Source organism: Canis lupus, chromosome 20, assembly GCF_011100685.1.
Source record: "Canis lupus familiaris isolate Mischka breed German Shepherd chromosome 20, alternate assembly UU_Cfam_GSD_1.0, whole genome shotgun sequence".
Classification (NCBI taxonomy): Eukaryota; Metazoa; Chordata; class Mammalia; order Carnivora; family Canidae; genus Canis; species Canis lupus.
Window position 1 is genome coordinate 42,911,112 of NC_049241.1, and position 27,893 is coordinate 42,939,004.

The 27,893-nt window shown below is 48.4% G+C and overlaps 2 protein-coding genes across 6 annotated transcripts in view; both read left to right on the forward strand.

Moving 5' to 3' along the window:
- The first annotated feature begins 803 nt into the window (after positions 1–803).
- Positions 804–11,567, forward strand: XCR1 (X-C motif chemokine receptor 1). Its single transcript, XM_038566668.1, has 2 exons — positions 804–942; positions 6,683–11,567. The coding sequence occupies exon 2, from the start codon at positions 6,700–6,702 to the stop codon at positions 7,690–7,692; it is 993 nt and encodes a 330-aa protein (XP_038422596.1). The 5' UTR covers positions 804–942; positions 6,683–6,699; the 3' UTR covers positions 7,693–11,567.
- A 3,940-nt stretch (positions 11,568–15,507) lies between these two features.
- Positions 15,508–27,893, forward strand: part of FYCO1 (FYVE and coiled-coil domain autophagy adaptor 1) — a 73,646-nt gene continuing 61,260 nt past the window's right edge. For 2 of the 5 annotated variants that reach the window (XM_038566669.1, XM_038566673.1), the window contains exons 1-2: positions 15,508–15,642; positions 26,394–26,531. In XM_038566669.1, coding sequence (XP_038422597.1) covers positions 26,477–26,531 — 55 coding nt within the window. In that variant the 5' untranslated portion in view covers positions 15,508–15,642; positions 26,394–26,476. Of the gene's footprint in view, positions 15,643–20,678; positions 20,827–25,522; positions 25,659–26,393; positions 26,532–27,893 lie in introns of those variants that run through there. The other 3 variants (XM_038566670.1, XM_038566672.1, XM_038566671.1) reach the window with 3 other exon arrangements.

Consider the following 27,893-nt stretch of genomic DNA (forward strand, 5'->3'; position numbering starts at 1 on the left):
CAGAAACTTGTACATAAATGTTCAGGGCAGCATTATTCATAATAGCCCCAAAGTGGAAACAACCCAAATGTCCCTCAGCTGATGAATGGGTAAATGAAATGTAGTATAACCATACAGAGGAATAGTATTCAACCATAAAATGGAATGAAGTAGTGATACATGCCGCAATATGGATGAGCTTTCAAAACATTATAGTAAGTGAAAAAGGCCCATCACTGAAGGTCACGTATTGTATGATTCCACTTGATGAAATGTCCAGATTAGGCAAAACCATAAAGACAGCAAGTGGATTAGCAGTTGCTGGAAGATGGAGGGAAACGGGAAAGGGATTGACAGCTAACAAGTATGGGATTTCTCTTAGGGGTGCTGGAAATGTTCTGGAATTGAATAGCAATAATGGTTGTAAATATTGTGAATATGCTAAACACTATAGAATTCCACAACTTAAAATGGACAATTTTTTGTTACATGAATTTTATCTCAATTTAAAATCATCATCATCATACATGACTGATATGCTAATAAAATATAATTTTTGCTAAAATACAAATACAACTTTTAAAAAATTTATCCTTTAAGATTCCTTCCAACTCCAAAATTATCTCACTCTATTCTCAGTGGGACGCAGGGGCTCAGATGACCCTTAAATTGTTGACCCCACCGGCCTTTGGAGACAGGCCAGGTGACCAGTGTTGGGGCCAGGTTCTGACCTGAGATCTTGGATGGGAGTAGGGTTGGGGCGGGTCAAGCCTGGAAGCCAGGAGGGAAGTAGAGGGATCAGTCAAGGTTCCCTGTCTCCCTCTGAAACTGTACACAACAATCTTCCCCTACCTTCCTCTAACTTTCTGGGCAGGGCAGGTGTTTCAGTTTCTTAGAGCACAAATATACAACAGAGAAGCACCATTTCTGCCTCAAGACGCACGTAAAGAGGTGTAGATGTAGGTGAGTTCCTTAACAAATATTTCTGTTTTCCTCTCATGTTAATAGCTTGTACCAGGGGTTCTTAAACTCTAGGTGGGCATTAGACAACTGGAGAGGTAGTAAATATATGGAGTCCTGAGCCCTACATCCAGAGGTTCTGAGTCCCCAAGTCTGGGGATTCCCTCAAATCTGCATTGCTAAAAACCTGGTCTGTGTACTTTGAACAGACCTATCATGTACATGTTTTTCTTTTCCTTCTACTGAAGAAAGTATAGGGGGTTATCTGGTTCCAAGCCTTTAGGTAAGACATTGTTATTATTGGTGGTTGGATAATTTAGACCTGGGTGTCTTGATCCAGAAACATACTGTGGACTGGAAAGCTAAATTTGCTGTCTTGGTGTTGAGGTGGGCGAGCAGAAACAGAGAGGGAGAGCAGTGACAGGTGAAAGGGACCCAGGCTTCTAGAATGTAACTCACAGTGGTTTGGGGTTTGGCACCATTCTCTCTTGTATCCCCAAGACCTCCCAAGCCTAGGCCAGAAGTGCCTGTGACATTTTGCGTAAAGGAACAGAAAAGTGGAATAGCTTTTATAGATGTCCAACACCCCTTTAATTTCTGATTTGCTGAGAGTTTACATCATGAATGGGTATCGGGTTCTGACAAATACTTTTCTGCACGGGTCAAAAAGTGTCAGATAGTTTTTGTCTTTATTCTGTCAGTGTGGTGACTGATTAAATTGCTTGATTTTGCAAATGTTAAGCCATACCCATATTTCTGGGATAAACACCACTTGGTCGTGATATATTATCCTTCTAAAATATATCGCTGGATTTGACGTGCTGATACTTGGTTGAGGAATTTTGTGCCTATGTTCACAAGGGATGTTGGTTTTGTAGTTTCCTTTATTGTGATGTTTTTGTCTGGTTTTGGTATCAAGGTTATGCTGGCCCCATGAAATGATTTGAAGTATTCCATCCCATATCTCAGATTGTTTGTATACGATTGATATTATTTCTTCCTTAAAAGTTTGACAGAATGCACAAGAAAAATCACCTAGTCCTGGGGTTTTTCTCTGTAAGAAGATTAAAAAAAATAGTTAATCAAATTTCTCTAATAAAGGCAGGACTTCACAGATTTGCTGTTTCACCTCATGTCAGCTTTGGTAGGTTGAATTTTTTTTTTTAATTTTTTTTTTAATTTTATTTATTTATGATAGTCACATAGAGAGAGAGAGAGAGAGAGGCAGAGACATAGGCAGAGGGAGAAGCAGGCTCCATGCACCGGGAGCCTGACGTGGGATTCGATCCGGGGTTTCCAGGATCGCGCCCTGGGCCAAAGGCAGGCGCCAAACCGCTGCGCCACCCAGGGATCCCAGTAGGTTGAATTTTTAAAGAAATTTGTCCATTATTTAAGTTGCTGAATCTAATGTAAAATTGATGATAATATTTCTTTGTTAGTCATTTAAAATCAGTAATGCACATTCTTTCATACCTGCTATTCAGAATTTGTGTCCTCTCTTTTTCTGCTCTCAATCTAACTAGAGTTTTAAAAAACTTTAAAAAAAAAACATTTTAAAATACTTTTTCAAACAACTGCTTTTAGTTTTGTACATTTGCTTTCTTTTTGATTCCCTGTTTCTCTATTTCTTCTTTTATATTTATTTCTTTCCTTCTACTTTCTTTGGGCTTAATTTGCTTTTATTTTTCTAGCTTCTGAATCGCTGATTTAGGTAATTAATTTTAGACCTTTCTTCTAATAAAAGCATTTGAAGGTATACATTTCTAAGTATGTTTGGGTTGTGTGCCATGGATTTCGATATGTGCTATTTTCATTATTATTCCATTCCAAATATTTTACAATTCATTTGTGGTTTCTTCTTTGACTCAGATTCTTTAGAAGTATGTTGTTTTACTTCCAAATTGTTTTGGCTTTTCTATATATCTTATTGTTATGGGTTTCTACTTCCTTTTGGGTCTTTCATACGGTTTGTCTTTCTCTGCTAAGATTTATCTTTCCACTTATTAGGGATATATTTTCCTTTAGTCCCTTGAGCACAGTGAAAAGAATTGCATTTCCATGCTTATTTCCAAATTCTAGCATCTAGGTCACCTCAGGATCAGTTTCTTGACCATTTTTTTCTTTTGAGGATGGGCCATGTTCTCCTATTTGTCCACATGCCGAGGGGTGTTGTATTGTAGCCTGATCATTGTGGATGCTATGTTGTGCAGACTGGATTATTTCTTTCTTTTGAAAAGTAATGATTATTTTATATACTGTTCACGTTATCACACAACTAAGATGCCCAGCTCAGACTCTAAACTCTGCCTCCCCTGAAGTGGGCAGCAGCTCAATTTCAATTGAGTGCCTCCAGCATTCACAGGGGCATTCATGATTCAGAGGTCAGCCAAGTATTTGGGCAGAGTAAAAATACAGATTCTGGAGCTCTCACTCTCTAGCCCTTTCCTCCCTGTGATCTCCCCTCTTCCCCTGTCCAGTGGCTGTAGTTACCCTAAACTCAGCCCTCTGGTTTTTCAAGACCAAAAATTTGTGACTTTGCTACTGGAATTTTAGTTGCCCCTCATGATTGGCTCCTGCCCCAAAGCCAAAGACATAAAAATGGGAATCCTACCCATTCCATTCAGCTGCCCTCCTCTTTCAAATGCCTGGTCTCTTCCAGGATTCACCATCTTCTCGTAGCTCAACAGTTCCCAAAAGAAGGTTCTGGGGTTCTGTTTTGGTTTCTGTTCCAGAGTTTATGGGTTTTTTGGGGGGGTGGGGTTTATGGTTTTTATCTGTAGAATGCTTGGTTACATCTGAGCTTACTCAACCGTTACTGAGAAGTGACACCCACTTACATTATCTTCTCCATAGTAAATAATTCAGTATTTGCCAGTCCCTGGCAGAGCAGGAATTAGAAAGTCCTCTTAGCAACTCAGTCAGGCTGCATTATTCAGGACCACAGATCAGAAAAAGACTAGGTAAGGTGGAAGAAATGGAAGTCGAGTAGATTGGTCACTGGCTCCCTGTCATCTCAGACCAGCACAAGGACTTCTTTTATTCTGCAGATATGGGGAGAAAATGTGAACTACACTAAATGTAGAGATGTGTGATTATTCTGTCTTGGCGATGCAACACAAAACATCGGCCAAGGAAGCCAAACCATCTCCCTGTTGTTTTGTTCTGTATTCTTCAGAGATGTTACAACACTGAGAGTATAAACCTACTTGTTTCTAGTAAATTCAAATAAAAGAGGGACAAGATACCTTCTCCGTCAGGAGAAGCCATTTAATTTTGAGAAATTTCCAACCACGCAGCTGAGGTGTTGATGTTAAGAAGATGGGTCAGCCCTACACTGGCTCTGGGTCAGGGGAAGACAAGAGCTACACAGCAGACTTTAGGGATCACCTGTATGATATGAGGGGTTCTTACAAGGCCCTGTCCCCAAATATCTGCATTTCCAACTAGGCACACTACAGGAAATCCCAGACATTTGTACAATTTCTAATTCATTCTAAACTATAAGGCTCTTGCAGATAGAGACTATTTATTAGTTATGTTTCCACCCTAGAATCCAGCATCTGTCACACGGCCTGGCATAGGTCAGAGGTCATCAAGCACAATTGGATTGAGTCAGATGAGCTCCCCTTTAAAATATAAACTCTCACTTTCTAAATGTCAAAAAATAAATAAATAAATAAATAAATAAATAAATAAATAAATAAATAAATATGCATGGACAGAATTAAAAGCTAAAAAGCACAACAGGTTGACAAGACTAAAATTTTTCCAAGCAGAAAAATAAACAAAATCCATAAACACTTTCAAAATAAGAAACACAAGTAGACAGTAAACATACAAAAGTATATGTATTCTTTGTTGGGAATCAAAAGAATACAAAAGAGACCAACAATATGTAATAGTTGCAATCATCTCCACTTTGGTCTTTGGAGACATGATTGACTTACTACCCAAAACAGGACTCATCAGAGACCCCCTTATTATTCTTGCCACCCAAAACTAGGTAAGTGAGAAACTCGGGCTATTCTTCTGATTTTCCTCCTCCAAGCACAAGGCAGGAGAGCCTATGTTCGGCTCCTAGCTTGGCTCTCTCTCCTTCCTGCTTACTGTCTTTATTCAGTCAAGAGGGTCACTTCACCAGTCTGAGCCCTGGTTTCCTCTTCTGTAAAATGGGAGCGGCTGTGCCTTACAGACAGAGGACAGAAGGAGCAGGTGTGTAGCCTACGCTAGCACAGTGCCTGGCACGTAGTAGGTGATGAGAAGGCTCTTACGTGGTGAAGACAGCTCCTTCACCCAATCTCCTATCTTTTTTCCCAAGGGCCCTATATCTTCACTCACCTCTTTCGACCAGAGTTCCAGCTTTTCAACCACTTTCCGTCTCCTCCCCCTGGTTTTGTAATCTCACCATTTCCCAAACCTCACTAACTCAGGGGATTGAATCAATGTGACTCATTGTAATATAGTTTTCTTACCTACTCCCCTCCAACTGGATGCTTAGGTTATTGCCATTTGTTTGCCTCTATAGGATGTTCTGTGAACTAAACTCCCAAATAAGACAGCTTTCTGCTCAGAGAGTTAATCCTCTGTGTTAGTGAGTGTATGTAGCAGCCTGATGCCATCTTGGACAAATCCATCATGACGACTGCTCTGTGACCTGGAGCCCTCTTGAGCACGGTCCTCCCCCCCACCACACACCACCACCACCATCATCATCATCCTTTCCTTTTGTCTAACCAGTTGTATAATAAATTACCCTTAAGGGTACACTTGGGGCATAACGTCCTTGGTCTGTTCTGGAGATATGGCTATGACACACAACTATTCTCAAACATCTCCTCCCAGTTGTCTCCCATTACACATTCCTTAGCCTCTAGGGCTATAAAATCAGGTCTTATGGGAGGTGGGGTGCAGAGAGCTACTCATTTTGCAGTCACCCAAAACACACCTGTGTCCATAAGCCCCTTTATTAAACCATTCTTGGCAAGCTGGACTTGGTCAGCCTTTTTCTTTGGCCTCATGGTTTCTTTGGCCTTTGGAAGTCACTTGGCATATACTTCCTTTTCAGGGATCATCTGTGTTAGTGACGACTTGGTCTCCCAGAGTAGTCTTGAGATTATTTCATACCTGAGTTTACATGAGAAATGCTTGCTCCTTTCTTTTTCAGACCTGTTCCAAGAGACAGCAAGTTTCCTGCCATCAGGATTTGTAGACTTTATGGAAGGAAGAAAAGGAGGGAGCAGAGGAAGAAAGGAACAGAGGGACAGAGGGAGAGGCAAAGGAAGGGAGGCAGGCAGGCAGATGCTCACGAGATATTTGTTAAATAAATGAAGGAGCAGTTTGGGGATCATTAGTCCTATTCTATAGATGAGGACCTTAGGTTCAGGAAGGGTAGACAGCTTGCCCAGAAATATAGTAAATTTGACTTGAGTTCTCTGAATCCAGTTCCATTGCTCTTTCTTGTACACCTACTGGGAGAACGGTATAGCTTAGTGCTACTCAAATGCCAGTCCCAAGGGGCATATGACCGAATGTAAATGAATGTGCCACTTCCTTCATCAAAAGAGCTTTGCTAAGAAGAAATGCTCCCCAAACTAAACAGTATGTTTTGTGACTTCGTGTTCTGGCAAATTTCCCAGTCTCATTACATATAGTTCATCACTGGTAGCTAGACCACGGACCACACTTTTTTTTCTGATCCTCACCTAACCACATGGTTTGAAATTCTGCATCTCTGTCATTTCAGATGCTCTCCATGTTTAGATGGAGCCCTCAGGCACCCCAGAGTCCATCACCATTTATTATGATTATCAGAGCCTTCTATGTGAGACCAAGTCCTTCACCTTTGCCACCTTCAGCACCACCATCTTGTACTTCCTGGTGTTCCTTCTCAGCCTGGTGGGCAACAGCCTGGTGTTGTGGGTCCTGGTGAAGTATGAGAGCCTGGAATCCCTCACCAATGTCTTCATCCTCAACCTGTGCCTCTCAGACCTGGTGTTCTCCTGCTTGTTACCAGTGTGGGCCATGGGGTACCACTGGGGCTGGGTGCTGGGGGACTTCCTCTGCAAGCTCCTCAACATGATCTTCTCCATCAGCCTCTACAGCAGCATCTTCTTCCTGACCATCATGACTATCCACCGCTACATATCAGTAGTGAGACCCCTCTCATCCCTGCGCGTCCACACCCTCCAGTGCCGTGTGCTGATGACCACATCTGTGTGGGCAACCAGCATCCTGTCCTCCATCCCTGATGCCATCTTCCACAAGGTGTTTCCCGAAGGCTGTCACTACTCAGAAAACAAGTGGTTCCTCACCTCGGTCTACCAGCACAACATCTTCTTCCTGCTATCCATCGGCATTATCCTGTTCTGCTACGTGGAGATTCTCAGGACCCTATTCCGCTCAAGATCCAAACGGCGCCCCCGGACAGTCAGGCTCATCTTCACCATCGTGGTGGCCTACTTCCTCAGCTGGGCTCCCTACAACCTGGTCCTGTTTCTACAGACACTGCTGAAACTCGGGGTCATCCAGAGCTGTGAGCTCAGCCAGCAGATAGATTATGCCCTGCTCATCTGCCGCAATGTTGCCTTTTCCCACTGCTGCTTCAACCCAGTGCTCTACGTTTTTGTCGGGGTCAAGTTCCGCAGGCATCTCAAAAGTCTGCTCCAGCACTTCTGGCTCTGCCAGCAGCAGGCACCCAGCACTCCCCCTCACTCCGCAGGTGCCTTCAACTACGAGGGTGCCTCCTTCTATTGAAAAGGAGTTTGGTGGTGCCAATGGAGGTGGACAGAGCTGCTAGAGTGGGAGCAGGAAGAAGCATCATGGAGGGCACGCTGGGGAATGCCATGGCCATGGCGATGGGGTGAGAGAAATAGCTTCCACCTGCAGAGGTTTCATGTCCCCTCTCCTGCAGACAGTGGCTCCCACCTGGAAACTTTAGATCACCATCCAGAAAAACACTTCTTGGATTCTGAGTTCACCATCCATTCCTTCATGAATTCATTCATTCGGACATTGCTTAGTCCAGAAGACTTCCAAAACTTGGAAGGATTCCCAGAAAGGAGGGTCCTTCAAGACTTTATGAGGTCTGAGACTCAATGTGTGTGCTAATTGTACAAATGCAGGCTGCTGGCAGATGATCTGTCCCCTGCTCCACTGCAGGGTTGTGCCAGCTGACTTTGGAGGGATTGGCTCTGCACTCCTCAGTGACTGCTGGATGAGACTATTCTGCAAGGCCAAGATAAACACATCCTCAAATAACAAGTCAGGACGCAATCAGGATTCTGAAAATCCACAATTAGATGGGAGACATGTCCCATATCATAGCTCCAGTGTCTGCCACATGAACTGGCACCTGCATATTCAGTCTATAAATCTTTTGTGGAAAGAATGAATGCAATAAGTGCCACCTTCCACATGAAGCATTTATCTGCAAGACATAAAGATAATGAGATACTGTTGTAATCCTCCAGGTACCAACAGTCCACCTCTGAAGGTCCAGATAAAGAAGTACCCGCCTTGGCTAAGGCATCCAGGGTAAAGAGTCCTCTAACATCTTATCCTCTCTAGTTGGATATTGAGCTGATGCTTTAGCTTCATCACTGTCCACCTAAAATGTTCTCCACCTGCTTGGTTGATGGCACCAGCTTCCTCCAGCCACTAATGCTCCAAACCTGGGTCATCCCTGAGTCCTCCATTTCCCTTCCCTCTACTCCCACAGCCCAGTCCTGTGGACTCTGCCTTCTCCAAGGCCCTCAGAGATATCCTTGCCTGTGTTCATCACATGCCTGTGGTTCCATCCCCAATGGCCTTACTTCCTCAGCATCGTCCTACTGTTCATCTCTTTTACCACCTAAATGGCCAGTTCCTCAGGAAGCCCTCCTCTATCTGTAAATCAGAAGAGCACTCTCTGGGGTGCTGTGGCACTCTACTTGTCCCCTATAAAATAGCATTTGTCACTCTCCACCATGTGTCATAGTTACACTTGTACATGTCTTATCATCCTGCCCCATTGGACTGCAAACTGTCTGAGGGCAGGAACCTGGTCTTTCTTGCACTCTGCCAAGCACTGGCCCTGGTGTTCTATCACTATATATTGCATGGGAGCGAATAATGACAATTGTTATTATTCTTCTAATTTATGCATTTTGGAGACCCGTGCCTAGGGAATACAGTCTACCTTTCCTGCCCCAGGCTGCTAGTTTATAGATATTTATCTTTCTTCTTTAGTCTATACCCTCAGAGCACCTTGTTTATCCCTCTCAGTGGAAATAGCTATACTTGACCTTGCTTTTTAGTTAGTGGTACACATGCCTGCCTCTTACACTGTCCCATAGTGTCACATCCAAGGACATAGATAAAACTCACCTTCTAAACTTTCCCATATCACACAGACCTGGTCCCAATCTGACTTAGCTCTGGAGTGGAGCCTTTGGAAAATCTCCCCAGGTGATTCTGACCTGCATTCCACTTAGATATATTTGGCTATAGGTCCTTGAAAATGAGAATTCCAAAGTCTTCCATAGGTCCTTGAGCAGGGCTTTACACAGAGTAGGCACTCAATATATGCTTACCAAATAAAGTAGCTACTATTACAGCCCTCAGCTAGAGCCTAGAGAGCACAAAAGCATCCACTCCTTCAGCTCCAGCTTCAATTATGCATTTGCATTTGGGTGGCCAGCCTTGGAGGCATTTTACTTGGCTGGGAAAGACAGAGGTCTAGTTTTAAGAATTAGGCCAGTAGCACTTGCTGGAGAGAACTAGGTGGTAACCAACAAAGGGATAGAGCTCTTATGGACTTGCCAACTAATAGCTGGGGACATCACTTACCACAGATAGAAAACAGCAAAAGGAAGGAGATGTGAGGTAGTAATGGGCTCAGAGCTAAGCCCATAGGCTTCCGATTGGGGTAATCATTCAGTGCCCCTTTCAAACTAATATTATTAAAACTCCATTCAATGTTCATTCAGAAGGTGGGATGAGCCCAGGGATGAGAAGAGCAGAAGACTCTTGCTCACACCCTCCAAAACCAAAGCAGTGTAGCCTTAATCCCACTCTTCCTAGAAGGCAGGTTTGGAGGTCTTACATCACTACAGAGTATGCCTTTTGAGAGGTGTGCTTCATTAGCTCCTCATTCCAACCCATACCTTCACATCCAAAGATGCTTATCTAAGTATTTCTTTCAACACATTTACCCATACCCCCAAGAGCATATCACTAAACACAAGTGTATCCATCTTCTTAAATTTCTAGTGATGTTTTGTCATTCCCTAGAGTAGAGAGTAGAGCATCTTCTCCCAGTCTAGTTCCTTGGGAAGACAAGGGAAGAGGCACAGAGAAGGAAATGTATGAATGGGATGACAGAGGAGCATTTATCAGAGAGGGAACTGTGGGTAAGACTCCTGAAAAAAGCAGCCAGAAAGCTACAGGCTAGTGGCTACTCCCTATATACCTTGACCACACCCTCCATTGGCCACAACCTCTTGCCTTCCCCTCTCTCCACCCACAGAACCATGATTCAACCTCAGCTAGTCTCTTGTGGACCTGTCCCTCCCCTCTAGTCAATAAAAGGTGACCCGACCACAGGGCTACCGACCTCCTGCTGCTTCTGCCGCTCATCTCATTAAAAAACCACAGTGATTCCTAGGGAAGATGTCTTCACAGCATTGCTACCTCCCTTTACTCGGACAAAATCAGGAAAGGAGGAACTTTGCTCGTCTCTGAATAGGAACTCTAAGCTCAGGGCAGCCCCAGACCTCAAATGACCCCAGCCAGAGTAGAAGTTCCTCAAGGGCACAAGTCTCATATTGTAGCTCAAGAGTCTCCTTCTGTGCCCAGCAATGTTTGTGGTTGGTTGAGTCAGTAGATAGGAGACCATCTTTTTGGCTTTTATCTACTTCCATTTTTTCTTTCCACATTTGCTTACATTATATCTTCCACCAGGTAGAACAGTGGGGACTGTGGGCCCCAGTGTGGACGGGGCCTGGGCCCGGGCCCTTCGGAGTTCTCCAAAGCTCAAAGCACCCAACTGTATCCCCGCCCCATCCTGTGTCTTCACTGCGGCCTAATAGGGCTCATTCCCAAATTTTCTCCATCTCCTTCCTGTGTCATCACTAGGACAGCCCCACTGTCCCTCAGGGACTCCAGTGGGGACCCAGTCAACTTTTACCACCTAATGGCTTCCCATGAACTCTTCCCTAGGGCCCATCAGCCCAGACATTGCCCAATTGCTGAACTCCTGACAGCTTTCATTTGTGGAACCTACATGTGACAGGACAAAGAGGCCCACACGTCTAGAAAAGCACAGCAGAATAGATCCCAAAGTAGACTATCTGAGAAGGCTCTCAGGACCTGAGCCCTAGACCCAAACCCCAAAACTCCTTTACTGACTCACTATGATCTTGGGCCTCTCAGACCCTCAGTATCCTCATCTGTAAAGCTATATAAATGCCAATGATGCAAAGACAGACTCTACCCACACTATGGAGATGCACATGAGGTCACATGCATAAAAGTACTTGCTTTGCCAATGATTCAGCCCCAAATAGGAATTACTACTGTAATCATCTCATAAAGACAGAAAGCATCATCGTATCATATGCACAAATTAAAAATTAGCATGTATGGATGCACCTCTGGCTGTATTTTCTTCATTTCTGCCCAACGTCATTATATACAACTCCCAAAAGTTCTCTGCTTATGGGCGATCTGGGTTAGGATTTAGGGTGGAGGGAGGAACACAGGAGGAGGACTGGATATTGACCATGGAGATACAGAGTGGAACAAGGGGCACCTGGGTGGCTCAGTGATTGAGTGTCTGCCTTTGGCTCAGGTAGTGATCCTGGGGTCCTGCAATCAAGTCCCACATCAGTCTCCCTGCGAGGAGCCTGCTTCTCCCTCTGCCTATGTCTCTGCCTCTCTCTATGTCTCTCATGAATAAATAAATAAAATCTTTTTTTAAAAAGTGTGGAACTTATGTGGGTCAGGATGGTAGGAAATTGACTCCTTTTAGGCCTCAGGCAAAATCCAGGAGGCCAAGTGTGTCCTGAGTGCTCCAGGGTTCAGTTTTCTGTCCCCATCTCTCCCTTGGCCTGCCTGGCACCTAAGTTGACTGTCTTCAAGTCCAAGGTTTTTTCCTATTTTGTGATCAACATTGTGTCAGAACAAAGACTTTTCAGAGATCAGCCTTCCAATCAGAAGGAATGGCACACTTCCTGCTGTGAATTTCAGGTATCCTGAAAACTTGGTGGGAAACACTTTACAGGTCTTAGGGAAGTTTGGGAAGGGTTATCCTGAACTCCCCTCTCTACCCTGAGGCCAGCCCAGATTTTAGGTTACAGGGTGGTTGTAACCTCCTCTCCCATACCCGTAATCCCTCCACAAAAGAAAGCGTGGCCAAAGGGACACAAGGAGGACAATAGCAGCTTGGTTCCTTGACTTGGGCCATACCAGAAAATCAGACTTGAGCATCACTCATGGTCAGAGAGAAGATATAGGCAATGGATGGGCATGGAGAACTGGGTAGTTATAAGCATGATATCGGGCCAGAGGGTGAGAGGGGGGCACATAGACCTCAAGGATGTTCCTGGCCACATGTGTAGAGGCCCACTCTGGGAAGCAGTGGAAAGCCCATGCTGGGAGGTGGAAAATCACAAAGACAAATTAGCCCCATTCTCAAGTTGGCCAGCCTCTGGTCATTCCTATTTGGGGATAGATTTCCATAGGACTACTCTAGTCCCAGGGAAGTGCTGATCTTTTTCCCAGGTGATTGGATGAACCTTCTTGACTCAGAGAAAATGATATGGCTCCATTGTCCACACAACTGGAAATGCACACCTTGAATATGTCACCTTAAATGTGTCATGGAAACCATTTCAAAGCATTTTGCAGCAAACTATGGTAGTTTAGGGAAGGAAATACCCATCTGTATCTGTTCCCCCTACTTTGGTTACAATTGGTACAACAATCTGCCTCTAACTTTTTCCAGAAATAAGGATAATGTGACTTTTAAAAAACACTGAACACTACTAATTTTTCAAAGCATCTTCTGTTTAAAGATTAGAGGAAACCCACACATAGTGGTCTTCATAGGAAATCACATTCACCTTTCTGGTTGGGTCCTCAGCAAGCCACTTCCTCTCCTTATTTATTTAACTTAACTAGAGAGGTTTAAACTAGTTATCTCTAAGATCCTTTCCTGTGATTAAGAAAATGAGATGTGTGGGCCTATAATCTCATGAGTTGCATTTCCATGAAGTTCTTTAGGGAACACAAACCTATAGCTTCAGGCATGTTATGGGTTGAACTGGGTCCTCCTCCTCCTCCTTACCAAATTCTTAGGTTTGAGTCCTAATTCTCAGTACTTCTGAACGTGACCTTCTCTGTAAAGAGCATTACTTCGTGTGTAATTACGTAAAGAGAGATCATATGGGTGAGGGCAGGCCCATAACCCAATATGACAGGGGGGAAAGGGGGAATTTGGACACAGATCCGGACAAAGGGAGAAAGCCATGTGAAGATTGGAGTTATGCTATCATAAGTCAAGAACACCAAAGATTGCCAGCACCCACCAGAAGTTAGGAGAGAGGCATGGAACAGGTGTTCCCCCACAGCCTCAGAAGAAGACATCCCTGCAGACACCCTGACCATAGATTTCTGGCCTAGAGATCTATTTAGGCCACCTGGTCTGAGGGACTTTGTTATGGCAGCATGAACAGGTTAATACATGGCACCAATCTCAGTGGGTGTGCAAGGAATTCTAGTGCATCTCAGAGCTCCTCATGAGGCTTCAGTGTCTACCCTGCCCACATAGAAGATTGGAAGCTGACTTTTACTGAGATCTGCTCTGTGCTGGGCCCATACATTTTTACACCTCACGGCCACCCTGGGAAGTTTCTATTTCCACTTTGACCAAGGAGGGTATTGAGGCTTAGAGAAGTCACACTCCCCAAACATGTGGGGTCACTGCCTGAAGCAAGGGGTCATAGCCCCAGTCAAGTGGGGCCTTAGGCCCTAGCACAAGGCTCACGACTTGGAAGACATGGGGTCATGAACCTGAGCATGAAGTATCACAGCCCTGAGGATGTGAACTCATAGCTCCGATAAAGTGGGGACATGGCCTCAAACACATGGGGTCACGACCCCGGGGACATGAGTTCAAGTCCTCTGGCATGTGGGGTCATGACCTATTCACTGGGGCCACAGCTTTGAACATGTGGGGTCATAGCCCCAATCAGGTGGGGGTCACAGTCCTGAGGATGTGAGGTCATAGTCCTGAAAAAAGTGGCACTAAAATCTGACTTTAAGATCTTTCCCATCCTTCGGGCACCTGGGTGGTGCAGTGGTTGAGCGTCTGCCTTTGGCTCAGGTCATAATCCTGGGGTCCTGGGATCGAGCACCGCATCGGGCTCCTTGCAGGGAGCCTGCTTCTCCCTTTGCCTGTGTCTCTGCCTCTCTCTGTGTGTCTCTCATGATTAATAAATAAAATCTTAAAAAAAAAAAAAACCTCTCCCATCCTTGATATGTCATAAAACCATTCAGACCGTGGTTGGAACAATGACTATTCCTCTGCCATTCTCTCCCTCTTTCCTCTTCCTTTCACAGTTTTTAAGAAGAAGAATAGAAATCACTTTTCATGACCCCCACAAACTGACTAGTCTAATCCATCTAATCACTGACTTATCGATACCTAATAATTTCTAAAAGAGCACTAATGACATGCCATACCCTGAACTTAATGAGGACATCTCTTTCCTTTCCTGCACTATTCCACCCAGGTAATGTTGGGGCCATGGTGCCTGACTGGACAAAACCAGCTAAGTCCTGTGAGATAGAAAGGTATTTCTAGGTTAAACGGTGGGAACAGGGGCAGACAGTAAAAGACGGTGCAGCCGGAGCTAAGGAATGACAAGAGCCCAGGCCTCAAGCCACAGGCCGAAGAGCCCCGTGTGCTTGCTGTCGCTTTTCTGTTAGATGTCACTTGTTTGCTTCTCTTGAGTCCAGCCTCAGAATGCCTTGCAACTCATTAATAGAAAATAGAACTTACAAACAGAAACCGGGCCGAGCGTGGAGCAGAAGGCAGGGGCGGTGCTTCATTCATCAACACATACTTTTTGAGCACTGCATTCAAATAGGTCCCTGCGTTACCGAGAGAGGGGATCAAAAGATGGGAAGCCCCAGCAACACGCAGCGCTTTTCATTTGGCCTGCCCAACGTATCAAAAATATTACCGTTTCAACACGTACTCAATAAAAAAAAATAATAATAATAATAATAAAAAAGTAGTGATAAGCCGTCTCACATTATGTTTTCATACTCAGGCTTTGGAAGTCAGGTGTGTTTTGCACTCACGGCCCATGTACGATTCAGCTCGAACTAGCCGCATTTCAAGTTCCCCAAAGCCGCCCGGGTGCCACAGGAGCCCGCGGGGACTGCACGGCTGAAGCCGGGGCCGGGGTGACACCGCAGCGCCCCGGGGAGATGCAAACCTGGGCCCCCGCTGGGCGAGCCGGGAGTCGTAGTCCGCGCCCCCGGGCTGTGGGGTCCGACGGGACTTGTAGGCGCCGGCTGTGCGGAGCATGCCGGGAGTGGTAGTCCGCGCCCTCCTGCGGCGGCTCTGCGTGTCATGGCGGGCCGCGCCGCGCTACCGCACTCTTCCGCTGGGCCCCAGAAAGTTTCGCTTCTGCCCAGCGGTGGACCCTCGAGCGCGTAAGTGCGGCGGGGGGCCGGCCGGACCTCGGGGGAGCCTGGGCCGCCGTCCGCCCGGGAGCCGAGAACTTGGCTCCGGGCGCGGCTGGTCACCTGTTGCCCTCCGCGTCCCCGCCCCTATCCCCGGGTCTCCCCCGGACCCCGCCGGAGCCCGGCCGGCCTGGGAGGCACCTGGAGCCGGGGCTGAAACGGACCCTGGGCCCCGGCTGCCTCCGCCGTCAGTGAGGAAGGCAGACCCCCGAAGCACCAGCCCCAGGACCTCCGACGGCCGAGGGGCGCCCCCGTTGGGAGCCTCCCAAGGAGCCTTGGACCCTCCAGGCACCGGAGGTCCTGCTCGCCCTGCCCGGGAGGCCGCTGACCTCCAGGGGCCGGGGCTGCCCCGACCTCCGCATCCCGCGCTGCCGCCCAGCAGGGGACAGTTTGCCCACCCGGGCCGCCTTCAGGCCTTGGCCCATTCTCTTTACCTTGTGTCCCAGATCGCGGGACAGCCTCCCCCACCCCGCCCCCGCCCCCGCAGTGATCCTGCCTTGAGACACCTGTGCATTTGGGGTGGAGGCGTGGCCGCCTGGGACGTGGGCCAGATAAGACCCCGGCTGTAGGGGGAGGGCTGGGTTCTGTTGTATTTTGGTGTAAGCATGGGCGGTTGACACATGAACCACGTGGCTCCCCGTGAATGCACCTGTGCCCTCTGATGTCCCTTGTCACTCTTGACAGCTCCCATTGGCTGCTCCCTCCAGAAACCAAGAGAGCGTGGATAGAAAGTGCCTGTGTTGGCCGCAGCCTCTGCCCCCTCTGCTTGTCTGTCTTAAACCGCGCGGCCCTTCCCTTTCCCACGGAGAAATGGGTCAGGGGCTCTTTGAGGGCAGAGGATCAGGCTGTAATCTGCTCACTGCCGTCCAGGCCCTGCAACCCTGTGGTCTCTGTAGCAAGCTTTACTCCCCTGCCATCTGCCTAATGCGGCTTCCCCTGTGTGCCCGTGCCAGGAAAGAGCTGTCTCACTGAGGTTAAATGCTTTCCGGGCGCACCCCCCCCCCCCCAACTTCTGAAGTGGGCCCGTGTTGATGGGGCTCCACTTGACCGTCCCTTCTGTGACAGTCACTGTTCATCAGTTACGGGATGCCCTGTGCAGTTGTGGGCCACCGTTGTTATCACCCTGGAAATTAGAGTTAATTGTCTCGGTGAAGGGACCTGACCTTCTTGAGATTAGGAGGATCCGCACCAGCTCTTGCTTTGGGAAACAGGTTTTCTGCTTCTGTTAAAAGTGTTCATCCTTGTGTGGTGCTGCATTTAGTTTCTAAGCTGTTTTCCTATTTTGGTAGGAAAATAGTTAAATATAATCATCGAAAGGATTGTCGTGAACTTGTGCCCACCTGTGAGAATCCACAAGTCGTATTCGACTCTGATTATTTTTGGTAGTTGCTTTAGAGTCGATCTTCTAGCGGCCCCTCAGATGGTTTTTGCTCCTTGCACCTGGTTTTGGGGCAATAGCATAGATGGAGGAGCCGTGCTTTTAGCGTGGTCCTTTTGGGCAGATGTTTGTGATGAGAGGAAGCACCCCACACAGACAAGATCAGAGCAGCTAGTGATGTCAGTGTTGACCTGTATCAGTCACCGAGGCTGGGGGCTGCTGCCTCCAGAGCACATAACAGGCACCTGAGAAATGGCAATCCCTCTCTTCCCTGTAGGGGAGAGGTTTGGCTGATGGGTAATCTTTATTTTCAGGTGATTTCGAGAATGACTTTGGTGGCTGAAGACTAGAATGTCTTTAAACACAAAGCGGAGGAAGCATATTGTCTAGCTGTGATCTCATAATGAAAATCACTGATAGGAACTCCCGAGTTTAGGGCCACATTCACTGTAGTAGCAGCCCCAGAATGCATAGCAGGTCAGGTGCACTAACTGGTCCCTTGTAACCAGCCAGATGCTGCCTGTGAGCAGAGATGAGTGGAGTTTGGCCTCGTCAGCATCTGCTCACCTAGTGCTGGATGTCACTGTGTTGCTCTAAAGATGAACAATATTTTCTATTTGTGATCTCAATGCCAGTTTTTTTTTTTTTGGGGGGGGGGTGTTTGTTCGTTTTTGTTTCTTTTTTTTTTTTTTTTTTTTTTTTTCGTTTTTTTTCGTTTTTGTTTCTAAAGCTCTTGATTGGTATAAGAGCCTAGTGTGGATACTGAAATGTTTCCATGGGTCTCTATTTATCCTTTTGCTGCTTTTAGACATACTGTTTGTTCATCACTGTACTGCCCCATAATAAGAGCTTCAGCCTCAGAGCACATGGGTTCATGGCTTTTACAAGATGAGCATGGTGGAGCTGTGCTCAGTTGGGTAGGAGGTGTTTTTTCCCCTCTTCCACATGTTGGAGCCAGCCTGATGGTTTTTGTGACCACCAATGATCCTCCCTGTTCACAAAGGTCTTTGTGGCATTTGAAAGACACCGAGCACCTGCATCTAGTTTGGCCGGATCCTGTTTTCCAGGACGAGGACGTGTACATCAGTGTGGTTCTGAGGGGAATCTGTGGTCTGGTTATAGTACTGTCACCCTGCAGTTGATTCCGGGGCCCAAGGGCAGGTCTGACTAACCACCTCAGGAGCTTGGGGGTACTGCATCTTTTGTCTAGGGTGGAAAACCGAGTTAGGGGACCTTATAGAATCCAGAAAAACCTGAGGTAAAAAAGCAATCCAAACCATTAGTATGCAGGGGGGTATACTGCATAGAGGAGAATCCTGTAGGAGGTCCAGGGTGGACTGGACAGCCGAACCAGAGGTGGTGGTTTCACAAGGAACCAGAGGAATTTCCTCAAGCTGAACCTGTAGTCCCGTGGGCTTCGTCAAGAGTGGGGGGCGGGGGGGGGGCACTTAGAAGCCTCTGCCAAAGTTAGCCACTGGCAATGTCTGCTCTTCTCCTTCCCTACCTCTTCCTTGAGGAAGATAAAGGGTAACCTCCCCATGTTGTACATGGGGGTAAAGCCAAAACTAAAAAACAGGAAAAAAAAAAAAAAAACCCTCACACACAGAAGATAGGAAAAGGTTAAATAACTTCCCCAAGATAAGACAGATTTGCTTAAATTCCCTGAAAAGAGTTTGGTGAGCTAAATATAGCACAGTCTCACCCGATCATAGCACAATCTTTATCTCATTACCCACTGAATGCTAGGGAATGGAAATTTCACATGGCTAGTCTGATTCCAAAATCCAAACAGTGTCCTACGTGGCAAGCCTCAGCTACAATTGGTAAAAGAAAAGACAGTTTTCTTGCCCATTGCCAAACTCCAGCGTCAGAGCCATCCTAGGTCTTGCTCACCCTTCCTGTCTACCAGCATAGCCCCACCCTCTGCCCTGTCTGCTCCCAGGATGCTGCTAATGTCACCCAAGGAGCACAGCAGAGCTCAGGCCCATCAATACCTCCCCCACCAGGAGTGTTCCTGGTTGATGGTGCCGGATCCAAAGTCCCAGGGATGCAGAGAGGGAAGGGCTTTTGGGAGGGTTGGGTGCGCAGGAGAGGTGGCCGTGGTTTTCTTTGTCTGCATAGATGGAGGAGGCTTCTGGGTAAGGCTGCCTCAGGCCAGAGCCATGGGGCGCACTTTCTCCCATAGACACACTTAATCCATCCAGTCCCTAAATACATTATTCCATTCCTTCCTAGGATAATAATTCCGTAGCTTTTCTACAATAACGACAGTATAACGCCTGCAATTACAGTGTGATTTTTTTAGTGTGTTATTTTAGTCAACATAAAACTAATTTATGTCCAGTAAAGAGGAAAATTGAAAAATCGAGTTTTTGGAAAATTTACTCACGTTTTCCCCCATTGAAGGATAATGGCATTATTTACATGCTGGTACATTTCCATGCCTTAAAGTTCAGTTCAGTCTGTGGAGCAAGAGTCTATGTGTTTGGTTTTGTCTAACTCATTCATTCATTCAACAAATAGTTTATCTTGGGCTCGCCACAGGTCAGACCTGTCCTAGGTGCTGAGGAAATGGTGAGTAGCAGTGGAGCTTACAGACAGGCGGGAAGAACAGGTTAAATGAGAAACTACCGCACTGGCGAATGGCCACAAACGTGGAAGAAAGGCAGTAGGGGCTTAGCATCTTGTGCCTCCTGTGCTCACCTGCTTTCATCAGAGCCCATTTCAGGCCTCAAGTGATCTCTTACTCATCTATAAGCTTAGGAGGGTGTATGCTGTCTCTTCTCCCTTCTGGAGCATGGGTTCCTTGGAGACTAGGGCCCACCGTGGCCTGCCTGGCTCACAGCTGTAGTCCCAGCTCCTGGGTCAGGTCTGCGTCTCACTAGTGGTGCCCAGCAGCCCCTTCTTGCCGGCAGACAGTCTGTTAACACAGATGGGTTACACACGGGCTTCCTCAAGGCCCTGTTTAGTGCCTAGAGCATATTCTAGCAGAGACTCAGTTGGTAATTCATCATTGGCTGGACTGACATTCCTCCCCCCACCCCCCCAAAATACTCTGATCAGGAGAGTCCCCCTGAGCATTTGGTTTTGGAACTCTGCAATTTTCTCCATCTGGGTGGGGAGCAGGAATAAATAGGTGCCCCAGCTGGGTTCTCAAGTGTTTGCCCAGCTGTTCTGGAGACTGCCCAGAGTTTCATGCATGCACTCACCGCCTCCTGGTTCTTTTGTCTGGGCTTCAGTGGCAAGACCTCAGCCCCACAGCCCCAGGTATGGATATGTTGCTCCTTCTAGAGCAGCTGCCCCCCTTCCAAAAAAAGACAGTCAGCTTCCCACAGGCTCCCAGAGGCAACACCTCCTATCCACAGGTCTCTCAACCCTGCCTTCCTGGGGCAGCTGGAACTGGAGCCAGTTTTGTGTGTGTTCCAGAGGCAGTGACCGAGGAGCCTGGAATAGTTGGTGCGAGAAGGAGGCCCAAGGGAAGTTTCAAAAAGTGATGGCAAAAGCTCAAGTCTCCATTCCCTTTAAGAAAGAAGATCACAAGCAAGGAGTGTGGGAAAGATGACCCAGGCATGCAGTTGGTCAACACTTTAATTAGGTCTGAGGGGTTGGGTCGCCTCATGAGCCTCTGCTCACATGTGCTGAAATGTCTGCCTCTGACAAACTCCTGAGCACTCTCCTCGGCACCCTCTTGAGGCCCTGGTGAGGGCAGCCTGCCTACCCACCGCTGCAGTACTGAGCCAGCAGGACCGCCGGGCCTTCAGAGCTGCAGGTACAAGGCAAGTGCCCCCCTCTCCAGCGGTGGCAGCTAGATAGATACTGTTGATTGTGCTGAACCAAGCCAAGGCACTGGACTCTTCCAGAAGGGCTTTCTGCCTTTGGCTGATCCACAGTGTCCTTGTTAACATTCTTTCTTGGTCAGAGTAGAGTTGACAACTGGTCTGCTTCCCCTTGTTTGGGAGTGGAGGAGGAGTCCAACTATACGGTGGCCTCTCTGGGTCCCTTCTCAGCTATTGGGTCAAGAACAAGTACAAAACATTCTGAAGACAGGGCGAGCTTGTCTTCCACGCCCCAAACCTCCCCCACTTCTGATCTTTATTTCCTTAATGTGACTAGTCAGCTGCTGTACTGCTCCTGCCAGAGCCAGTTTCTGGGCAACATTATGAATATGAGTCATTAACACCAGAGTGTAAATAAGTTTACAGGAGTCAGTTGGTGTCTTTGTATCTTAATTCGGGACTAAACTGCTATCGCTATTGTTAGGGCATCTGGACAGGTATAGGAGGAATTTGGAGTTTGGGGAAGAGTCTTTACCTCTAATATACCTCCTAAGCTGTGATTAGGAAGTCAGACAATCATCCCGGGTAATAAATAAGAATTTTTTTAAGAACGCACTTAGCCCCTTTTGCACTTTATCAGAATATTGGATGCTTTTAGACATGCTGGATAAGCTTAAACACAGTGTTGAGTTGTTAGCAAGAGAATTCAATGTTCCCCCCAAATTTTAAATAAAGTGAATTTCTCTGGTATTTGAAAGAGCTTGCCAGAGACACGCGATGGAGGTTTTTACATGTCCTGCAGCAAGGACCCTGGGTTCAGGGAGGTTGATTGGCGCTTCCGGGGTTTTGTGAGGCGTGGGAATCCTGGCATCCTTCCCCCAGTGCTGAAGCAGCTGTGGCTGCTGATGTGAATAAAAGCTCTAAGTGTCCCCGGAGTTATGAGAGCAGTTTGCTAATCGGTTGTCAGGATCAGGCTGCTTCGGGCCTGAAGTCTGTGATCTCTGTGATCCAATAAGAAATACTTGTTTGCTGTTTGTCTCAGGATCCTGCCGCAGAGCTTCAGGAACCCTAGGAATTTCCTGAGTAATGGGAGCGTCCTTTGTTATTCATAACAAGCCTCTGAGTTTATGCTAATATGCTAATATGGTGACTCACTGTGGGCGCCTGGACAGCTTCGGGATGGGGCTGGTTGCCAGAGAAACTAGCCACGTGATTGGAGATTTGCCCTTTCAGCCCCACCCCAGACCTCTGGGACTGGAGAGAGGCTGAAGATGGAGTTCATCGCCAATGGCCCGTGTTGAATCAGCCGTGCCTCTACAATGAAACCTCCTTTCAAAACCCCTAAGTGACAGGGTTCTGAGAACTTCTGGGTCCGTGAACACCTGACGTGCTGGAGGGTGGGGGGAACTCTGAGGGCATGGAAGCCAGTCCCAAATTGTGTTCTTTAAAACAAACCGGTCACCGCAGTGTTTTTCCAAGTTTGTGACCTCTTCTAGCAAATTATCGAAGCTGAAGAGAAGGATCCTGGGGACCCTTGGTTTATAGCCAGTTGGTCAGGAGTACAGATAGCAGCAGCCTGGGCCTTGGGACCAGGTCTGAAGCCAGGGCAGTGTGTGGACAGAGCCCTGCACCTGTGGCGCACTAACTCCAGGTAATTAGTGTCAGAATTGAATTAGAGAACAGCCAGTTGGTGTCAGAACAGGTTACTGGTGTGGAAAAAATCCACAGTGTTGGTGTCAGGAGCGTTGTGAATAAAAAATAAGGCATCCCTCAACCACAGGGCAGGTTTATCTGGAGACACAGGGAAGTTAACCAAGGCGTGGAGAGGGACAGTGAGTGCCTCATCCCTCACCCTCTGGTGGTTAATAGTTGCCTCAGACCCGGGAAGAATGGGGGCAAAATGCCAAGAGCCATCCTTCCCAAGTCCAGGAAGGTAGCTTCCCAGTGGTAACCCTGATCTTCCAAGGAATCTCTGATTAACTTCCAGAACCCCAGTGAGGTGGGACCCACCCCCACAGCGGGACCTGCAGCCCTGGCCTCCCATTTCCTCGGGCACATTACCTGGGTGGTGACTCAGGCTTTTTGGAAAACCAGCTTGTGTAATCAGCAGCTGGGCCCAGCTCACCCCGTGACCCAGGAGCTTGGCATCAGGCGAGCGCGCCCTGAGGGCCAGGCAGAGGAGGCCTCCCGCGCATGCGGGCCCAGGCCAGCTTTCCCCAGAGCACCAGCGAGTCTTGAGGAGCACCTTTGTGTCTGTTGAGACCCGTCATGCCAGGGTGCCCGTTCGGCCCGCAGACCTTGTCCTCCTGCTGGGTCTCAGAGAGGACTGCCTTCCACTGTTCATGCATCGGCCGCTGCCAGAGCCTAGGGGAGGGCACTCAGGACCAATTGCTGCTGTTGCATCCTGCCTTCTTCCGTCTGCGAGGCTCTCACCCTAGTTTGAAGCATGCACTCAGACCCGGGGGACTGCTTTTGAGGACTTGGGGGGCCGTGGGCTGTTTATCTCTCCCAGAGACAACCAGGCCCTCTCCTGGCAGCAGATGAGAGAACTTGGGGAGGGAAGCAGCCTCTGTGCTTGCCACACACCCTCCCCCCGACTCCATCCTGGACCCGTCCCTCTTGGATCTCTTCAGAGACTTCATCCTCACTTTGCAGGCCTGGCACAGCTCGGTTGCCACCATCTCTCACCCTCTCCCGCCCCAGGCAGAATTAATCTTCCCTTCCTGAGGTCCCATGGCATCTTTCTGAATCCATCACACTACTGCCTTTTTTGTTGAGACACCATTGACGATCTGTAAGTTTTGACAAATACGTGCTTGTCAAACACATGCTATCACATAACCACCACCATAATAAGCAAGGTGCGGAACAGAACTGCCTCTCCAAACTTCTGAAGGCTCTTTGAGCCTAACCCTCCCTTCACCCTCAGGCCCTGGCAACCGCTGTGGGGAATCTCTCCCCGGAGCTCTGCCTTGGCAAGAATAGCACCCGAGGGGATCCCTGGGTGGCTCAGTCGTTTAGAACCTGCCTTCGGCCCAGGGTGTGATCTTGGAGTCCCGGGATCGAGTCCCACGTCGGGCTCCCTGCATGAAGCCTGCTTTCTCCCTCTGCCTGTGTCTCTGCCCCTCTCTCAGTCTCTGTGTCTCTCATGAATAAATAAATAAAATCTTTTAAAAAAAGAATAGCACCTGGATGGAATCATCAAGTCTGTACAGAGCCTTTTAGGCTGGCTGTTTTCACTGCAGAAAAGCATTGGTTGTACATATCCAGGGCTCAGCCCTTTTCGTAGCTGTGCACCCATCACCTTTTATTCATATCTCTGCATGGACTGCTTCTGTCATGTCCACATATCTGGATATTTTTTCCGTCTTTCTGCTCAGTGCGCAGCCGAGCTCTCCTCCAGGGATGGACTGTGTCTTGCATGCCTTTGTGTCCCCAGCCTGCACATAGTAGGCACCTAACAGAGCGTGGTGCCGGGGCTGCTGTGTGTCAAGGGAGAACCCTCGACTCTCTACCTCCCCGGGAGGGGCAGAATGGCCCCTGCACCCCTACCCCCGACCCCGCCCCGGGTAGCAGAGCCCCTGCAGATGTGAGTGAGCAGGCCTGGATTGCGGCTCTAGGCCCTTGGCTGGTCCCTGCTCAGGCTCTGTGCTCAGCAGGTGACCTGGAGAGAGATGGGCAGGCTAGCTTCTCGAAAGCCCCTCCCAGCCTCAGTTTGGTGTCTGTGGTGGGCAGGGTGCTATCACTTGTAAGGGGGCTTCGGAGGGCTCTTTGTGGATCCCCAGCATCTCTTGGGCTCTGGGTCAGGAATTACTGGGAGCCTGGTGTGTCTGTATGTGCCTGTTTCATTCCTCCTAGGCCAGAGAAGCCCTCTTTGGGCCTTGTGTGCACTGGGTCACTGCTGCACTAGTTTTGTTAAAAATAGGCCTTGGCATATCCACCCCATGACCAGCCCTTCTTGCTTCAGGCCCACGCTGGAATGCTTATGTAAATATTTGGAGGAACTTGAAACCTGGGACCATTTCTATTCCAGAGTCTTCTCTCCTGGACTCTTGGAGCAGGGAGGGTAATATTGGTATGAGAAGGTGAGGGCCAGCACATGTTAAAAACACTCAGAGGGGCAGCACATTATTTGGGAGATGCTAGAGAGAGGGTGGTTTCTAAAAGCCAGTGGAAGCAGTTGGTTATTGGCAGTAACGATGGCTATAAATCCACAGGGTTTAAATCTGACTGACCAGGGTTCAAGCCACAATTATTCTCCTTACTGACCCATGGCCTTAGACAACTTACAAGACTTCTCAAACACCAGGTTCTCCTTTGCCTGTTATCTACCCCACTGGAGTGATTGTGAGATTAAAATGATCATGTGTCAAGCACCTAATAGGACCCAGCACACAGCACACAGTAGGCCCTCGTTTAGTGCTGGCTGCTCCTACGGCCACTTTAGTCTTGCTGTCAACTTTTGCCCACAAGCATTGCACAACCTTGCGTTCAACACCTACGGAGAGAATTGGAGGTCCTAAAGGAGGAACACAAGAGTGTCCCAGTGCTTCTCTTCAGTGCCCCTCCTGCCTCCTCACCTCCATTGGTCTTCAGCCACTCCTATGTCCTGAGATCACTTCAGCAGCTGCCTGAGCAGGGCTGGTAACTCAGGACTCTATCAGCTGCAAGAGGACTGTAACCAAGCTTAAAATAGACACACGTCCCTTGACTGGACCGAGGGCTACGCAGGCTCCCAATGCAGGCCAGACGGTGTCTGCACTCCAGGTTGAGCTGGACTCTAGGCAGCTGGAGCTGCTGGGCCCCCAGGAGGGAGCTGCTTCCCCCACCAGGCAAGCTGGGCTCCCCTCTCAGCCTCTTGCCTCCACTGCCACCTGGCCAGAGGTTACTGACCGATCCCGATCTTCGGAGGACACGAGCCTGGAGAGGACACAGGGGGGCTGGGCATGGGGGAGACAGGGATCTGGTGGTGGCCAGCACTTGTCGGCTCAGCAGGCCATCTGAGTGTAGGTTGGGCTGGTTCTGGCCTTGGTGTAAGGGGGTGAGGGGAGCCACCGGGAGGCATTTCTTCTTCTTTTTTATTCATAGAGATGCAGAGAGAGAGAGAGGCAGAGACACAGGCAGGGAGAAGCAGGCTCCATGCAGAGAGCCTGACATGGGACTCGATCCCAGGACTCCAGGATCATGCCCTGGGCTGCAGGCGGCACTAAGCCACTGCGCCACCTGGGCTGCCCCTGGGAGGCATTTCTAAAGGTGGAAGGAGACTAAGGCTGTCCTGCCTAAGGGTTGGAAGAGGAGAGAAGCTCAGGGTGAATGAGTCATGCTGTTTGGTTGAACTTGCTGCTTTTTAAGCCCCAACCCAGGTCATTGTGTCTGAATAGAAGTACGTCAGAAGCCAGCCAGATGATGCCCACTGAGCCAGGCCCACAAAGAAAGATCAAACCCTTCCTCTTGAGGAAAGATGCCCCAGTGGGGTAACTTGTGCCCAGAGCAGCGCCCCTCTCCTGCTGTCTTCACGTTGTGTCTGTGACTGCTTCCTCCAAGGTCTCCCTCTTCCCCTCCTGTAGGTGCCAACATGGAGTCTGACCTCTGCTGACCGGACCCAGGCAGGAGGCGTGCCACCAAGAAAGGCGGCCTGTAACCCGTCCCCATGGCTTCCCCCATGGCAGAGAGCCAGCTCCAGAGAATCATCCGTGATTTGCAAGGTACAGTTTGGGGGGTGGAGAGGCACATGGGGCTTGCTTGTGGGGGAGCTGGGGCTGTGTTCTCATCCTGTCACACAGGGAGTAATTGGAGCCCTTGGGACACATTGTGTAGAAGCACTTGGTGCTCAGTTGTCTGCCCTGTGTCAGGCAGGGAAAGCTGGCCTGGCTTCCTCTCAGGGCTCTGTGAAGCCAGTCTGTAAACAAAATCTAATCCCCTTTTCTGGGTCTGGGTCTGCCTTCTGTTGGTGAGTGTATGTGTGTTTTCCAGCCACCTGTTAAATCTGTGGCTGAATCATGAGCCTTTGGGCCATAATGGAGTTGGCTCATCTGAGGAGGCATGTTCGCCTTCCCTTTGAGCAGGATGACCAGGCACCCGTCTTTCTTATTTTGCTGTCCTACCTAAGCCTGTCTCCTGTGACACACTGTAATTCTGGGCCTGCTGCATCCCTGATTTACCTAAGCTCAGCAAACTACCATTCCCCCCCTCCATCCAAGACTTGTAGCTCTTATCTCCCTGGAGAAGGGCAGGGCCGGGGAAGGTGCAAGTACAGTGAAGTAGACTCAGGAGGAATAGGCTTTCTCCACTGGCTGCAGAGTCCAGGGCCTGAGTTCACCCTTTCAGATGATGCCCCAAAAGTCAGAATTTTGGCAAGTTTCCCACCCCCTGCAGACCACCGGGGCTGGCCTGTAAGCCTCTTTGGAGCTCCAGCACTTTGGCTACAACACAATCTGAAGCCGCCACTTCCTGCATGTCGCAGGGATTACAGTGATACTTTCCTGACAGGCTGAAGATCCAGGTTCCTACCTGCTCAGGCACAGTGATGACCCAGGGCAAGTGGCAGCCACCATACACTTTTCATTCTGCAGGCAAAAGTTGATGTGGTGAAAATCACTCTCAGGCTTATCTCCCACTTATATAGCATTTTGGGCCTTGAATAGCTAGATAATCACATGGCATTTCGCACGTGCTGGGCACTGTCCTACACATGCCTTATAAATGATAACTCATCGAGTCCTCACATTTGGTCTGTGAGGCAGGAACCATTACTCTAATTCTGCAGATGCAGAAACAGGCACAGAGAGGTTAAGCAACTTGCCTAAGGTCACACATCCAGACGGGCGGAGCCTGGGTTTGCACACACACCCGGTGCCAGTCTCCACTCTTAACCACAGCAGCCTACCTCCAGCTAAAACACTAGATGTTTGCTTGTTTTTTAAATTTTATTTATTTATTCATGAAAGACACAGAGAGGCAGAGGCAGAGACATAGGCAGAGGGAGAAGGCTCCCTGCAGGAACCAGATGGGGTTCCATCCCAGGACCCTGGGATCATGACCTGAGCCAAAGGCAGAGGCTCAACCAC

What these genes read in the sequence shown, in the direction of transcription:
- XCR1 (XM_038566668.1), top strand. Translation starts at nt 6,700, where the DNA reads ATGGAGCCCTCAGGCACCCCAGAGTCCATCACCATTTATTATGATTAT.